The sequence below is a fragment of the Cetorhinus maximus genome, chromosome 5, assembly GCF_964194155.1.
Source record: "Cetorhinus maximus chromosome 5, sCetMax3.hap1.1, whole genome shotgun sequence".
NCBI lineage: Eukaryota > Metazoa > Chordata > Chondrichthyes > Lamniformes > Cetorhinidae > Cetorhinus > Cetorhinus maximus.
In genome coordinates, this window is record NC_135883.1 from 26563622 (window position 1) to 26581758 (window position 18137).

At 40.0% G+C, this 18137-nt stretch overlaps 1 protein-coding gene across 1 annotated transcript in view; it reads left to right on the forward strand.

Moving 5' to 3' along the window:
* Nucleotides 1–18137, forward strand: part of rock2a (rho-associated, coiled-coil containing protein kinase 2a) — a 233604-nt gene that overhangs the window by 174237 nt on the left and 41230 nt on the right. Inside the window, exons 18-24 of the mRNA XM_078541605.1 lie at nucleotides 1280–1440; nucleotides 2111–2295; nucleotides 4905–4974; nucleotides 8984–9087; nucleotides 9517–9703; nucleotides 11915–12008; nucleotides 17022–17116. Coding sequence (XP_078397731.1) covers nucleotides 1280–1440; nucleotides 2111–2295; nucleotides 4905–4974; nucleotides 8984–9087; nucleotides 9517–9703; nucleotides 11915–12008; nucleotides 17022–17116 — 896 coding nt within the window. The remainder of the gene's footprint in view (nucleotides 1–1279; nucleotides 1441–2110; nucleotides 2296–4904; nucleotides 4975–8983; nucleotides 9088–9516; nucleotides 9704–11914; nucleotides 12009–17021; nucleotides 17117–18137) is intronic.

Below are 18137 nucleotides of genomic sequence, written 5' to 3' on the forward strand. Positions count from 1 at the left end.
TCCATTTAAATAATATTCTGCTTTTCTCTTCTACCTGCCAAAGAAGACAATCTCACATTTTCCCACATTATACTCCACCTGCTAAATTTTTCCCACCACTTAACCAATCTATATCCCTTTGGACACTTTTTGTATCCTCCTCACAATTTGCTTTCCTATCTATTTTTGTGTCACAAGCAAACTTGGCTACAATACAGTCAGTCCCTTCATCCAGGATATTAATATAGATTGTAAATAGTTGAGGCCCCAGCACTAATCCCTATGGCGCTCCTATAGTTGCTGTTTGCCAACCTGAAAGTGACCAATTTATCCCGACTCTCTTTCCTGTTAGTTAGTCAACCCTCTTAACTATGCTAATATCACCAACACCCTCAATCACACCATAAATTTTTCGTACGCTAATCTTTTTTATGGCACCTTATCCAATTCCATTTAGAAATCCAAATGCACTACATCTACTGGTTCTCCTTTATCCACCCTGCTTGTTATATCCTCAAAGAATTCTAATAAATTTGTCAAACACAATTCCCCTTTCAGGTTCTGCCTGATTGTATTATGATTTTCCAAATGTTTTCTAAATTTCCTGCTAATTCCTTCATAATGGGTTCCACTATTTACCCAATGACAGATGTTAGACTAACTGGTCTATAGTTTCCTGCTTTTTGTCTCCCTCCTTGAATTGAGGTATTACATTTATAGTTTTTCAATCTGCATGCAGTATTTCAGAATTTAGGGCATTTTGGAGGATTACCACCAATGCATCCACTATCTCTGCTGCTGCTTCTTTTGAGACCTTAGGATGCAGGCCTTCAGGTCCAGCGAGCTTGTCAGCCATTTGTTCCATTAATTTTCCCAGCACTTTTTCCCCAGTGATCGTGATGCTTTAAGTTCCTCCCTCCATTTTGCCTCTTGATTTTCGACAATTCTTGGGATGCTTTTGTGTCTTCTACTGTGAAGATAGATACAAAATACTTGTTCAAAGTCTCTGCAATTTCCTTATTTTCCTTTATTAATTCTCCATTCACATCCTCTAATGGATCCATGCTTACTTTAGCAACTCTGTTCCTTTTTGTATACTTGTAGAAGCTGTTACTGTGTTTTTTTATATTATGATTTTAAATTATATGTGATGCTGCCCATCCTGCACCATGAGAGGACAGCTTTGCTGAAAACTTGGAACTTCTTTTGTACAGGGTATTTTTTTTTTTGTCAGAGCCTGTGCCCTACCACTGCATGGGTTTAACTTGTTACAATGACTTTAAAATTGCTTTTCTAACAGAGATGGAGAAGAAGCTACAGGAAGAGAGAAGTTCAAAGCAAAAAGTTGAAAACCGTCTACTGGAAGCTGAAAAGCAGCGTTCAATGTTGGATTGCGATAATAAACAAGCACAGCAAAAAATAGAAGAATTGCTTAGGCAAAAGGAGAAATTAACTGAGGAGGTAAGTGTCACTATGCTTAACAATGGAAATGATTTGATTAGTTTAACTGAAACTATACATCTCTGCCGGAATCACAGTGTGCACAGAGTTGCTCACTTTATGATCAATTTTGTGTAAATATTTTGAGAATTTTTATTTATTTTTTTATTTTCTTTTGTTATTTTCTGATATATGAGCATCCCTGGCAAGGCCAGAATTTGTTGCTCATCCTTAATTGCCCTTGAGAAGGTGGTGGTGAGCACCTTCTAGAACTGCTGCAGTCCAGGTGGTGTAGGTATACCTACAATTCTGACCAAATAAGGATGGCAGATTTGCGTTCCTAAAGGACATTAGTGAACCTGATGGTTTTTTTATTACAGTTAGTTTCAGGGTCATGAACTAGTTTTTAATTCAATATTGAGTAATTAAATTTAATTTCTCCTGTGGTGGGCTTTGAACCCATGTCACCAGACCATTAGTCTGGACCTTTGGATTATTCGTCCAGTAACCTTACCACTATGCTCTGTCCGCTTTGATTCTGCCATATAAGTAACTGATGCGATTCTGCTGAACACCAACTAATTCATCCTCAGCATTTTTTGAAAGGAGTGGAAATCATAAATTATTGCTTTGCACTCATGTAGATTGTACAAGTGCAATATAAAATGTATGACAACATTTTCTTTTGCAGGTTAAAAATTTAACATTGAAGATAGAACAGGAGACGCAAAAACGTAGTTTAACTCAGAATGACTTGAAGATGCAGACGCAACAAGTCAATTCACTGAAAATGTCAGAGAAACAGCTGAAACAAGAGATAAATCACTTGGTGGAGACTAAACTGAGCCTGGAAAAGCAGATAGGAGAGCTACGAAAGTATGTTTTACCTTCAACTTTATAATTTTTTCTCTCTACATATTCTGTGTAAATAGCAAAGACTTGTGATAGGAAAGCCAGCACTGTATCAAGCTTTAAAGCTCCCAATTTATCAGGTTTGAGTTGCACAACAGTAGCTGTCAAATGCTGCTACTACATAAGATGCAAATCAACAAACTACATCTGTAAGGCATTATCAGTTCTATCCTGTCACTGGCTAATATTAGACATTACCAGTCTGTCCTTTAACCTCTGGATTTGTGATGACGAGTGCACTAATTGAATCTGCCACTTTTGCCTGCACTGCTAGAAAAATGGGCTAGATAGGCTAGAATGTTGTTTGCTTAGCTCATCTGAATGGTGATACAAATGCAATACAGACAGGCTACTTGCAGCTTTTTTTTTGAAAAGTTGTCCGTTTTTTTGGTGACTCATAATATTCTACCAAAGTTGTAAGTAAGCAGTGCAACTACTTCATTCTTGAAATGACAGAGTAGGAAGTATGACCATATAGAATCTATGAAACTAACTTGTTTACTCTTAAATCAAAATGCTTCATAGGAATTTTGTCAAATCTTCTAAGTGCACATTTTGTTTCCTTAAAAATGTATTCCTTCAATCCACTCAAGTATTTGTTTAAATCACACTAGAAGTGTTGTGTTCTGACTTATTCCCTGTCATCTTTTGGGGTTCTTTACGTACAGTTAGTTTGGAACCAATGAAGCACCTAGCTGTGTTTGTGTAAACAATTTGGAACTTGAACGTGAGTTATTTTCTCAGTCACTGAACTTTTAATTCTTTACCATCCATATATTTAGGATATACTATTCGGATGCTACTGAAAGAAATTTTCAATTAAGTGACATTGTTGGATTTACATTCATCAGCTCCCCCAATTAAATAACTCTACTTTTGGGCATCTGCCTTTAGCTAATTTTGTTTCAGTCTCTTGCCAATTTGCATCAGTGAGCCAATTTATGATTAGTTTTTAGAGTTGTACTTTTTATTTTGTCTGTTGTGGGAGATGCATTCTAACCATATTAACTGTATGATATTTTAGATTATTCATTTGTTCATCATTAGTATAATCAAATTGGATCATATTTTCAACTTTAATTAAGATCTTTTCTGCTTCCAGTGACTTAACTAAGAAGTATGAAGTGTCTCTGGAGTTGCATATAGGCTAGACCAAATAAGGATGGCAGATATGTTTTCCTAAAGGAATTAGTAAACCTGATGGTTTTTTTTTATGATAGTGAGCTAACCGGGATTCTTGGTCTTTGGTTTAGCCAGTTGCAATATCTGGGTTAATCGTGTTCTCAAGGGGAGGGTGGACATTCTTGAAGGTACACAGAGTTAGGACACAACCATGAGAGTGCTTAAAAAGTCTAAACACCAAAAAACAAAATAAGGAATTTTTTTTCTCTTGTATTAAATCATTCTTCAATTAACAGTTTCTCTCTTCTACTTTTCTTCATAAAATTGCTTATATAGACTTCAAATTTCAATCTTTCCACCTTGTGCTACTTTTTGCAGTTGCACCTTCATCATTCTTGTACAAACTTAATTGATGCTGCACATTCAAATTTTTGTTCCATTTTTAGTTTGCAGAGCAGTCAGGTCAACTGCTTGAGCTTGAATCATTTATAGATCATTGATAATTGTTGCCTTGCTTAGTCAAGCTAATTAGACCTTGTGAAAGATCTAATTCTGACATGTATTTGCTTGGAGCTAATTTGACAACTTTTGAATACTTGAATCTGGACATGGGGAAATGAAACTTGAAAACCAGAAGGTCAATGTAGAATTAATGCCATAATTATGTCTAATATATGCAGAGATTAAACAAATGGGGAAGGATATTAGTTTACCCACTATGGATAATATTGTTTGCTTAAAAGTTTAACTCCACCAACAGAGGTCCTGCCCATCCTATTCCTTAATTATCCTTGTACCTAACCCTGTTTTGCACAATTTATATTTCTTTTATAGCTGAGTTGTAAATGTTTTCTACCTGGAAGGCTCTAGTTTTCTGCTAAAAAATAAAACTTACTCTGAGTGGAAAGCAGGCCTGTACTCTAAATATACTACCTTCATCCTTCCAGTGAGCATACATTCTGATCACAATTACATGTTGGTGAAAACCTTTAAAGCTTTGGCGTTTACGTAAATGCTGTGCACCAATGTCAAAATTAAATGCCTGGTTGCCAAACTTTAATTGAGATGCTGACTCTCATATGTTTAATCTCCTGCAAATACCTTATGAACACATTGTACAATGATTGAACCTACATTTTCTATTTTTGTTTTCTGGCAGGAAAAGAAGGGGGCATTTTTTTAGGGAAGTGTGGGGGAAACTCAGTTGGTTGCCTGCTGGAAAAAACATTCTTTACAGTGTTAATGCACTAAAAGTGTACTTGGCTTTTAAAAAAAGGATCAAGGCCTATGCTCCAGAAAGCAAAGAAAATTAATGGATTATTTTGTAACTTAGGTTACAGTTTGTTTTTTAAATTGCCTCTAAAGTTTACAAGTATGATGTAATTGGATTTTTGTAATTCTTCAATTTGTAAAATAATATTTCTCTTTTTGAATTTTGTCCATTACTGCAGAGAGCGCCAGGATGCTGATGGTCAGATGAAAGAGCTTCAGGACCAGCTGGAGGCAGAACAGTATTTTTCAGTATGTTCTCCACTTTTGAGTTTACAGAGAGGAAAGCTTGATATAATTAAATATTGGATGAAACATTTAATTTTTAATGATTTACAGTGTCCACTTTTAAAAGTATAAATAATAAATGCAAAGGTACAGATGAAGATACCACTGTTTTTGCAATTGGCCTAACGAAAGAAGAACAGCTGTGTCCATTGTCTGAGCAGAAAGATAAAGAATCTAACCACCAGGAACCCATTGATGAACTTTAAGGGCTGAATTTTCCCCCCATCTGGGGGGAAGTTGATGGGCAGGCGCGTACGGGCGCACTTCCGATCGGCACCCCTGATTGGAGGCGTGACACCATTTTACGTGGGTGGGCCAATTAAGGCCCGCCAAGCGTGACGTCCGCAGGGAAGCGCTATGCGCTTCCGGTGGGGGGAATCCCAAAATCGGGAGTGCGCTCTTTCGCGCATGCGCACGAAAGAGCGCATTCATCTCCCTGAGGCTAAGGGCTGCCTCAGGGAGATCACCTCTTACTTTCAAAAATATTAAAAATAGAAAAAAAAAATTTCTCTTACATGTCTCCTCATGTGACATGTCCATAATTTTTACAACCTCTTTATTAAAATTTTTTAAAGCCTACATGAAACCTCATCCCACCCATGGATGAGGTTTCATGTTTTTTCTACTTTCCACTGGGGCTCCTGGCCTGCCCGCCAACCTTAAGGTTGGACGGGCAGGTCCTTTAATTACTTAATTGACCCTGTCAATGGCCTCAATTGGACATTGACAGGTCAGCGGGCTCGCGGCTGATTTTGCTGCGCTCCCACCTTCCTGAAAACTTAAATCGGGCGCGGTGATGTTGGGAGTTCCCCCCGACATAACTGCGTGTCATTTTACGCATTGGCGAGCGGGCCCCGCCCCCGCTCGCTGACTCGTAAAATTCTGCCCTAAAAGTTTGGATACAAATTAAATTACAAATGAGAAAATAAGCAACTAAATTAAAGCTATAGCGCAATTTCAGTGGTGTGTGACTATACAATTATTACTGTGACACCATTTTGTGCCTGAAAATATGCATGACCAATTAGATAAAGAATGAAAATGAATTTTTGAATTTATCTTATTCCTGCATGTTTTGAAATTGTAAGCAAATTTTGAAGTTAAACTATACCCTCCCCTTGAACAACTTCTAATTTATATAACAAACGATAAAGAAGTGCAGCTAATCAGAGTGTGAGCTTGGGAATTTGGTAAGTGAGGGAATTCAGTGCAGTGAGGGAGGAGGGAAACAGGTAAGTGGTGAGTATTTTGTCATTTATCTAGCAATAGCAAAGTTCATTGGGTGTGGTAGGGTTTATTAATTATAAATGAACTAAGAAAACAATAATTAATTAGCACATAATACAGATGGCAGGATGGATGATGTGTCGCGACTGCAGTATGTGGGAGTTCCTGGATACCAGTGTGATTCAAGGCAAAGATATCCGCAGTAAGTGTCAGCGGCTGGAGGAGCTTTGGCTCAGAGTCATTGAGCTGGAGGCCAAGCTGCAGACACTGCAATGCATCAGGGAGGGGGAAAGTTACCTGGATACTTTGTTCCAGGAGGCGGTCGCACCCTTCAGGATGGGGTCTTCTGATTTGGTCAGTGGTCATGACAGGAGGATGTGAGTGCGAGTAAGGCAGGTAAGGGGAATGAGAAGGTAGGAGTGGAGGAGCCTCAGCCCTTGCAATTGTCCAATAGGTTCGAGGTTCTTGCAGCTTGTGGGGATGAAAGTGGGGGTGCAGGGTGGATGAGCTAACTGATCATGGCACTGTGGTACAGGAAGCCATTTAAGGGGAGGGAGTTAATAAGAATGTAGTGGTAGTAGAGGGGAAGTATAGTCAGGGGAATTGACACAGTTCTATGCAGCTGAGAGCGAGAGTCCAGAAGGCTGTGTTGCCTGCCAGGTGCCAGGGTTCAGGACACCTGCTCAGTGTTGGAGAGGAACTTGCAGTGGGAGGAGGCGGATCCAGTTATTGTGGTCCATGTTGGTACCAATGATGTTGGATTAGGAAAGAGATTCTCCTTGGGTATTCTGAGCAACTAGGGGCAAAATTAAAAAGCAGAACCTCAAAGGTAATAATCTCTGGATTATTACCTGAGCCACGTGCAAATTGGTGTAGGGTAAATAAGATTGGAGAGATGAATGCGTGGCTCAAAAACTTGGGTTTTTGAGCTCAGGTCATCTCTCACTATGTACTAATGACACCCCTAATTGACAGCTGCCCCACCACTTTTTCCTAGCTTCCTATCTTTTCTACATTTCAATTACCCATCAGTATTCCTGGTCACCCTGCTACCATGTCTCTGTGATGGCTGTCAGGTCATGCATGTTTATTTCTAGCTCTGCTAAAAAATAATCCATTTTGTTACAAATGCTGCACACATTCAGCCACAGGGTCTTTAACTCTCTTTTTACCATCTTTGCAATCTCTGGCCTTATGTGCTGGTGCACCAAGTTTGTACCTTGTCCCTCCCTGCCATACTCTGCATAGAACTGTCAGTCCCCTGACTATAATGTCCCCTACTACCACTACATTCCTATTAACTCCTTCCACTTGAATGGCTTCCTGTACCACGGTGCCATGACCAGTAAGTTCATCCACCCTGCAGCCCCCACTTTCATCCCCACAAGCTACAAGAACCTCAAACCTATTGGACAATTGCAAGGGCTGAGGCTTCTCCACTCCTACCTTAGCTCAAAAGAGCAAGATGTAGAATCAGTTTGGTTAGAGTTAAGACACAGGCAAGGTAAGAGGTCATTTGTGGGAGTGGCTTATAGGCCCCCTAACAGTAGTTACACTGTAGGCCAGAGTATACAGGAATAAATAAATGGGGCTTGTAAGAAAACAATAATTATGGGTGATTTTAATTTACGTGTAGATTGGACGAATGAGATTGGCAAAGGTAGCCTGGAAAATATATGGAGTGTATACAGGACAATTTCTTAGAGCAATATGTTTTAGAGCCAACCCAGAGAGCAGGCTATTCTAGACCTGGTAATGAGACAGGATTAATCAATAACCTCATGGCAAAGGAGCCTGTAGGTGACAGCAATCATAACATACTAGAATTTCACCTTCAGTTTAAAGTGGAGAAGTGGGGACCTAAAACATGTGTTTTAAACCTGAATAAATGCAATTGTAAGGGTATGAAAACAGAGCTAGCTCAAGTGAACTGGGAAATTAGGTGGAAAGGTAGGACAATAGAGAGGCAGTGGCAGACTTTTAAGGATATATTCAATTATACTCAGCAAAGATTTATTCCAGTGAAAAAGAAAGACACTTTGAGAAGGATGCATCATCCATGGCTAAATGCGGCAGTTTCATATAGTATTAACTTGAAAGAAACTCTGCACAAATCTACAAGTTGGAAGTCAGGGTGAGAAATATGCAGTTCCAGACTAAGGTAAGTAATAAGGAGCAGATTGGAAATCCAACTTTGATTGCAGCTCCACAGAAATTCTGGACCAATGAAAGAGGAAACAAATAGCAGAAGAGAATGGGCTTCTAAATTCCAGTTGTATCTAATTAAAAGAAAAATAACAGAATTACAGAGAGCTGGGGTATTTTGTTTGTCAAAGTCTCACAGTTTGAAATAATGCTATGCTAGAAAGGGAAGAGATAAATTATAAATGAAGAATTAAGTGATGGTTCAAGCCAAATTCTAATAAGCATGTAGATCAAATTAAACCTTTGTAGTACTTTTCTTGTGTAACAACAGATATACAGTTATTTAAGAAAGTAAAATACTGGTTTACTTTTACTTGTTAATTATTCTTTGTATTCTTTCATGGACAAAGCCACAGTATTTGTTGCCCATTCCTAATTGTCCTTGTAAAGGTGGTGATGAGTTGCCCCCTTGAACCACTGAAGTCCAAGTGGTATAGGTATACCCACAACGCTGTTAGGAATGGAGTCACTGGTTTTTGACCCAGCAACGATATAATTATAGTTCGTGTCTTATGTTATTTTCTGCTATTAAATTCTACAGACTTTGTACAAGACTCAAGTAAGGGAGCTGAAGGAAGAATGTGAGGAGAAAAGCAAGCTTTGTAAAGATTTGCAGCAAAAAATGCAGGAGCTGCAGGATGAAAGGTGGGAATTCAGTTCACTGATACAACCTTAGAACAATCTTGTCTTATGTTTGAAACATAATCCAAAGTGTACCTCCATTGAACTTTTAGTGTTTTTGTATTGTTCAATCTTCAATAGAAAGAGTTCAAAACGTAAAGCACTGAATTTCCAGGTAATGTATTTGTTACATATGTATTACATGATTTGGGTAGAATGATCAGGAAATAAAATGTATTCAATATGAACTGAATTTATATCTTGAGAAAGGAGGATTGTTCATCTATAGAAGTGGAAGCCTAGTCATTATATAGTCAATATTGACCAATCTTTTTCTGAATTCATGTTCTGAATTGCTAAGAATGAATGTTTAATTGTGATGTGTTGTAGCTTTGTGTGTGCATCACACTCAGAAAGAAATGTGCTGATTAAACTGATTTTCATTATCTACAGAGATTCTTTGGCAGCACAACTTGAGATTACACTAACAAAGGCAGACTCAGAACAGCTTGCACGCTCAATTGCAGAGGAACAGTATTCTGACCTGGAGAAAGAAAAGATTATGAAGGAACTAGAAATCAAAGAGATGATGGCAAGGCACAAGCAGGAGCTGGCCGAAAAGGATGCGACAATTGCATCTGTGAGTAAAGCTTCACTAGTTAAATTCTTATCATGCAAAATAATCAAAAGTTGTGAACAGGAGAATTGAAACATGGGCTGAATTCTCCGGTTGGCAAGCAAAGGTGGAGACGCGTGGTGCTGTCAGGCGGGCATCCCAACGTTACCACAAGTCATTTAGATTTCCAGTTCGGCGGGCGCACAGCCGAGTTGGCTGCGTGCCCGCCAAACTGTCAAAGGCCTATTAAAGCCTGTTAAAAACTAATTTAAGCAATTAAATGAGCTGCCCGTCCAACCTTAACGTTGGCGGGCAGGTGAAGAGCCCAGGCAGCCTTCGCATTTTTCATGAAACCTCAACCATGGGTGGGATGAGGTTTCATGAAGTGTTTTAAAATTCAATAAAAATTTTTAAAACAATTCTTTGACATGTCCCAGCTCATGTGACACTGTCACATGAGGGGGCATGTTTTAAAAGTTTTTAATTACTTTATTTCATTTTTTAAATATCAAACTGATCTCCCTGAGGCACCTCTATGCCTCAAGGAGATTTCTGCGCTCTTTCGCGTGCATGCCCCGACTCAGGGAATCCCGCTCCCCCCCCGCCCACACATGTAGCATTCAGCGCTTCCGGGTGAGTGTCAAGCTGGGCGGGCATTAATTGGCCTGCCCACGTAAAATCACGGCGTGCACCCAATTGGGGGCGCCGATCGGGTTCGTGCCCGTCCCGCACAACCCCCCCCAATGGGGGAAAATTTTTTTCCCATTATTCACAAATGGCAGTCCTGAAATGTGTTTTTTGTGCAGAGCACCTGCTCAGTCCTTTATATGTATTCAAAAATTGGGTGCATCTTGTACTTGTAATTGATAAGTACCATAAAGCAGTCATAAGGCATTTTGGCCCTATTTACAAGAATTTTGGGAATAGTATCCTAGCCGCAACCAACTAGTCTGAGAGATGTGGTGCCCTGAGAGACTAGAGGTTGAGTGGAGCCTAGTTGTTGGGCAGAGGAGGTATTGATGAGGTTTGAAGACAACAGTGGAGGAGGAGAAGAGATGAAAGAAATCCGGGTTGGGCTATAGAGGTTGGAAGTGGGGCGCAGTATTAAGGAGGTTGCAATCCCTGAAGGAAATGCTATGCCTTGGTGGTTATCAGGAGAACTTTGGAGTTTTGGAAGGACAGGTTTGAGGAGTGTGTACCCCTGTCACTGGGGGGGTTATCAAGATGGCTTGGTGGGCAAGGGTGGGAACATTCCTGCTCCTTCTGACCCACAAGCAGTGCTGTAAAAGCAGTTACCTGTTCCACACAGCCATTCTTATTCCTCGTCTACCCATCCCTTCACCTGCCAGGTTTCCAAAAGTCTGGGAAACCCAGCCCCAAAGCCTCATGAAAATATTGAACTGAGTGACCCACCTCCTGGGAGCATGTTGCTTGCTGTCACCCCTTTTCACACCATCGCAACCCCAACCCATCTTGCCACAGTTAGAACTGGAAGTAGGTGGATTCAAGGTGGCTTGGGTTTGTGTTTGAAAATTTCTACATTTTACCTTCCCACCTGACCCAAACCCACAATCTTTGGGGTTTAAGAATACTCCTTTGCTGTAATCACACATAAATCAGAATGTTGATTGGATGGACGCACTAGTTACCACATATATTTTGTGGAATTGAAGTGGCTCTGAATGGAAGTGAAAACCTGAAAATAATATTTGCTGAAGTTTTAGAGTACCGAGGGTACAGATTGTAAGGGTACAGATTTTACAATTATTTTGCTTTAAATATTATTTATTACACTGTACTGAAAGTCTGGGTGAATAAAGAGCAAAGTGGCTCTCAATATAGCCACAATCCAAAATTCTAGCCATTCTGCAGAATTGGGAAGAACTCCAGCATTCGCTGGAAAATAATGCGGTACAATTTTATTTCAAGATACGAGAAAAATTTCTCAACGTCAGAAATATAACACCGATTAGTATTTAAAGCAAAGTTGCAACACAATTGTTTTCTTTGGAGAGGCTTCAAGTGCCTAACATATATTTATAGGTGCCTGCAACAAGATTTTCTTCCATTTGATGAAGCAAAATTTCTTTGTGCACAAGTCTGATAAATCTGAAACTGCTAGAGTGTGCACATTGGAACTATTATACAACAGCCATGATATGCCTAGTTTAAGAAAGTTATGCATTTTGTATTATTTCGATAGTTTTAATTTAAATGTTTTAATTTGCTGTTTAGCTGGAGGAGACGAATAGAATGCTGACTGCTGATGTAGCAAATCTTGCAAGTGAGAAGGAGGAACTGAACAATAAAATGAAGGATCTTCAGGACCGTGAGTACAAACTAAATTCCAAAATCATACATAGATGCGTCAGTTCCTTTGTACACTCTCAACCCAGTTTTCAGTGAACTGTTCAATTTGACATTAGGCGAGCAACTTATAATTGTCTAGCAGTGGCATAGTGGTATTTGTCACTGGAGTAGAATTCCAGAGACCCAGGGTAATGCTCTGGGGATCCGAGTTTGAATTCTACCATGGCAGTTGGTGAAATTTGAATTCAATAAGACTCTGGAATTAAAAGTCTGATGATGATCACAAAACCATTGCTGATTACCATAAAAACCCATCTGGTTCACTAATGTCCTTTAGGGAAGGAAATCTGCCGTCTTTACCTGGTCTGACCTACATGTGACTCAAGACCCAGAGCAATGTGGTTGACTCTTAACTGACCTCTGAACAAGGGCAATTAGGAATGGGCAACAAATGCTGGCCTAGCCAGCATCTGATGAACGAATATTAAAAAAAACAACATCCTAAAGTACCTTACAACCAACCATTTACTTTTTGAAATGTAGTCACTTATATGAACAAAAGGGGCAGTTTCACTGAGAGGCAATAATGGTTCCCGATGTCAGAAATTTAATCCATTTTCTAAACAGTGTAGCAAAATTTTTATGCAGCCCTAGCTGTGCTTGATTCTTAGAGTGAATGTCTTGAAATACACACTGTTATGATCTTGGTAGACACCAGTCACATGTTTAGTTTTTTTGAATCCAAAACCCCAAGTATTTACTAAAAGAATGAAGCCACAATGTTCACAGTTTAAAACAAATGAATTTTACTGCACCAATCTCAAAGAACATTAATCCTAATAACAACACCCTACTTTAAATAGCCTGTTATGTTTAAGAGTAAAGGTTGCAATTATAATGAACTCAGCTACTTATAATCTAAATCAAACTCCTTAAATCCACATTCCTTCTGCACCCAATAGACTTTTGCCCCAAAACTCAAGTCAGATACTTATCACAATCTGGGAGATTTACCCTTGGTTTGAGTACTGCTTCAAAGATTCATATAATGGTTGAAATTTTGTGGGACTCTGCTTACTTCCATCAAGGTTGTCCCTTCAAACCTCCTCCAACCGGGCTATGGTTGCAAACTCCCTGTTCAACACAGGCGTCTTAAGTGTAACTACCTCGGCTCAGAACTTTCCTGGTTCTAATGTTCTTTAACTCTGGAGTTTTGCATCTAAACCTGGCTCTCTCACTCACTTTTTCTCTCTCTGCATGGAGTGGTTTCTGGCGACAACATTGAGTTACCCTGCAGATCTGTCAACATTGTGATAAATGAAATAGTACCAGATCGTAGAAAACCTATACTCAGATGATGGATGTTAGAGCAACTTTAGCTAAAGTTTAAAAGAAGAAATCTAAATTCAATGGACTACTGTGTTTCTAGTTTTCTTTTTTTGCTGATGATGTCAAAATAGCCTCTCATACTACCTAGGCTGACACTCCAGTGCAGTTCTGATGGGGTGTCATCTTTCAGATGCGACATTAAACTGAGGTTCCTTCTGCCCTCTCGGGCAAGTGTAAAATCTCCCATGGTACTATTTCAAAGAAGAGCAGCGGGAGTCCTTCCCGGTGTCCTGGCCAATGTTTATCCTTTAGCTGACACCTAAAAACCAATTACCTGGTCATTATCTTATTGATGTTTGTGGGATTAATGTTCTTTGACTACTCTTCAAACAGTTCTTCATTGAATGTAAAACACTGTAGGACATTGAGGTTGTGAAAGGTCTATATCTATATACATGCAAGTCTTTCCTTTTTTTTTTACTGACAACAATATCAAACATATGCTTTAATCCTTTGTGTGCAAGTCTGCCAGTCTATTGTCCTTCCTACTTGCATCAACCCTCACGCAAATTATCTTTCCTACTCTACACGCAAATCTAATTATTCCATCTGATTGTAATTGTAGTGTCTGGTCTCAACTACTATTCCTACATTACCAAAGAGAAATTGGACAGCTACTAAAAATTGGGCTGAAACTGGCAGTACAACTTCTTTATAAAAACAAAAAGCTAAAAGCTACTGCGGATGCTGGAAATCCAAAACAAAAACAGAATTACCTGGAAAAACTCAGCAGGTCTGGCAGCATCGGCGGAGAAGAAATCAGTTAACGTTTCGAGCCTTCATGGCCCTTCGGCAGAACTGAAGCATAGTTAGGAGAAGGGAGAAATATAAACTGGTTTAAGGTGGGGGGTGGGGGGGCGGGGGGTGGGGGGAAGAGAGATATTGAGGGTGTGGTGATTGTGGAGATAAGCAGTGATAGGAGCAGATAATCAAAAGATGTCACAGACAAAAGGATCAAAGAGGTGTTGAAGGTGGTGATATTTGTCTAAGAAAAGTGCTAATTAAGAATGTCTTCCATTCTTAATTAGCACTTTTCTTAGACAAATATCACCACCTTCAACACCTCTTTGATCCTTTTGTCTGTGACATCTTTTGATTATCTGCTCCTTTCACTGCTTATCTCCACAATCACCACACCCTCAATTTCTCTCTTCCCCCCCGCCCCCCACCTTAAACCAGTTTATATTTCTCCCTTCTCCTAACTATGCTTCAGTTCTGCCGAAGGGCTATGAAGGCTCGAAACGTTAACTGATTTCTTCTCCGCCGATGCTGCCAGACCTGCTGAGTTTTTCCAGGTAATTCTGTTTTTGTTTTAGTACAACTTCTTTTACTGTGCAACCGGAAGCAGCTGAGCACCATTTAAGCTCTGACTCCAGAATGCTTAGACAATCTCTGCAACCAATCTTTGAAAGTATCTATATTTTTGTAATTGGCATGTCATAAATTGTAATATGAAATGAAAAATTTCTTTAAAAATCGCATATTAAAGGTTAAAACTGTATGTAGTTTTTAAATGACTGCATTCTGAGATTTTAAAATTCTCATCCTTGTTTTCAACAAGTCTGAGGAGCTCATGAACAAGTTTGTCATGAAGCTCGAGACAATCTGGTCAGCTGTCTCTGCCACTTCTCTCCTTTCCCCTAGCCCAACCAGGTCAAACTCCTTCCTTAGGCCCTTGCTGTGAACACATCTTTCACTAGTTTCTCTCCTATCTGCCCTCATACCCTATCCAAGCTCATCTGTCTGTAAGACCTACCTCTGAGCCCTTAACCCTATTCCCAATAAACTGCTGACCACCCAAGTTCCCTTCCTGGCTCCCATGTTTGCTGATATTGTTAACCATTCTTGCTCCTCAGGCACTGTGCCCCTCTTCTTTAAATCTGCCATCATCACCGCTCCCAAAAAACAAAGCCTTGACCACTTTCTCCTTGCAAACTACCATCCCATTTCCATCCTCTCTTTCCTTTCAAACCCTTGAAAGTACAGTTGCTTCCCAAATATGTGCCCATTTTTTTTTCCCCTAAGAGCTGTATGTTTGGATTCCTCCAATCAGGCATCTGGCCTGCCACTGTACCGAAACTGCTTTTATCAAAGTCACAGATAATATTCTCTTCAGCTGACAAAGGTAAACTATTGCTTCTTGGCCTCTTGACCTGTCCATAGCTTTTGACACTGTTGATCACACCATCCTGCTCCAACACCTCTGCACCATTGTCCAGCAAGATTGGACTGCACTCGTCCTGTTCAATTCTTATCTGTATAGTTGTAGCCTAAGGCTCATTTGCAATGGCATTTTTATCCACAACCTCTGGTGTCCGCCAACGATCTATCCTTGGCCCCCTCCTATTTCCCATCTACATGCCCTTGGCAATATCATTCAAAATGGCAGCGTCTGTTTCTGCCGATATGCTGAGGGCACCAGCTCTATATCTCTACCACCCCTCTGAACTCCATCACTGTCTTTAAATTAGACATCGGTTTGCTTGTCCGACATCCAGTACTAGATGAACAGTCATTTCTTTCAAGTAAGCATTAGGAAGCAGCCTTGTCTTTAACTGTTTCCACAAATTCTGTTCTGAACCATCAATTCCATCGCTTTACCAGGTAACTGTATGAGGTTGAACTAGACTTTTTGTAACCTTGGTGTCATACATCACCATGAGATGAGAATTATACCTGTGCAATTACTAAGACCACTTCATCTCTGTAATGTCACCTGACCATGACGCTGTCCCTGCTTCAGCTCACCTGCTGCTGAAACACTCACTCATGCCTTGATTTGATGATTCCAACAGGCTCCTGTCCAACCTCCCAGGTTCTACCCTCTAAACTTGAGGCCATCCAAAACTCTGCTGTCCATGTCCTAACTTGCACTGAGTCCTGTTCACCCATACCCCTGTGCTTGCTGACCACATTGTCTCCTGGTTAAGCAACACCTCAATTTTAAAATTCTAATCCTTGTTTTCAAATTCTTCGGTGACCTCACCCTTCTCCGTCTCTGTAATCTCTTCCTACAACTCTGATATATCTGCACTGCTCCAATTCTGGCCTCTTGAGTAATTCCAATTTTAAATGCTCCATCATTTGCATCTATACCTTCAGCTACCAAAGCTCTGGAATTCCCTCCTTAAACCTCTCTTCCTGCTTTCAGACACTTCTTAAATCCTACCCTTCTGATCATATTTTTGTCAACTGCTGGGTTGGTGTTGCTTGGTATCAAATTTTGTTTGATAAAGCTAGTGTGAGGTGCCTTGGGAGGTTTTAAGTATGTTAAAGGTGCTACATAAATATATGTTGTTTATAGCGCCTTGTAGCTGCATGGAAAACATTTGTAAAGAGGTGCAGTTGAAGTATACCATCTCAATTCGAAGTGTTTTATTTCTCAAGTTGCAATGCATAAATTTCATGTTGCTGCAAACCATTTTTATATCAAAATATTTGATGAGATATGTAGAATCTGTTCTACAGAAGTCATTTTGAAATCCTCCCGCCAAATTAAAGTCTCATATCTTGTTTGTCTGCACAACAACTGATCCATCAACTGTCCTGATTTAGCTTGCTATTTTGTACCAAATAAATCGATGAAGGTCTGCTGCAAAACTCAGCAATCTAAAATCTCAAATGGTTTTGTGTTTTGTTTCAGAGATTCAGAAACTGAAAGAAGAGGATGCAAATTTAGCTAATATAAAATTTCAATTTGACAAGCAGCTGCTGAATGAGAGGACACTCAAAACACAGGTAAGCATGATAGAATCAGATTTTAATTGTTAACACAGTTCTCAGCATGTCACTGTATCTCCTGTTTAAAGTTGTTCAAATGCCATTTTTACCTAGACACTGGCATTTTCTGGCAGTACAATTGCGTGGCTTTCAGCTCTATTCACGGGCATGCTTAATCTGGCCCTACTGCTATAGTATTCTGGTATGGCTTCTGTACATTTTCCTAGGTTTTCTTTCTTAATATGACCTCTGTCAAAAGTACTGCAACCTTCAACCTCATTTTTTTTTATTCTTAATGAACTCTGCATGGCACTCTTGAACCAGCCTCTAGGAACTGCGCAGGGAGCATTCTCATTTGCTTTTGTTTGAATACTTTGATCCTCGTACTTTTTCATTGGAAAAAGTAACCTGCATCTATGGAACAAGTGAGATGAGCGTTTGTCTTGTGGTGTGTTTTAGGAGCAAAGCCACATCTTATGCACTTGCTACTTGCTAATTATATTATGGAATCAAGCTATCTTAGACCAGTCTTCTTTCATAGGATGAGGAATAGGCCAGTGGTCTCTCCTACCAATTCTCTCATACAGATGAAGCTGTAGACAGGTAGATTTTTCCCCCTGTATTGGTTCTCCCACTACCTGTCACAGTCCTTGCTGACAGCTATGCCCTTCAGGGCTTAGTCAGGAGTGGTGCTACCAATCCACTCTTGGTGATGGACATTGAATTCCTCCACCCAGAGTACATTCTGTGCCCTTGCTACTCTCAGTGCTTCTTCCGAGTAGTGATGTTCAACATGGAGGAGCACTGATTCATCTGCTGAAGGACGGCAGTAGGTGTTAATCAGCAGGAGGTTACCTTACCCATGTTTGACCTGACACCATGAAACTTTGTGCTGTCTGGAGTCAATGTTGAGGATTCCCAGGGCAGCTATATCCTGATTGTATACCACTATACCGCCAGTGGGACATTGGTGGAAAGGCATAATTCTGTGAGCATGACCATTTGGGGCTGTTGGTTGACCTGTCTGTGGCCAGCTCTC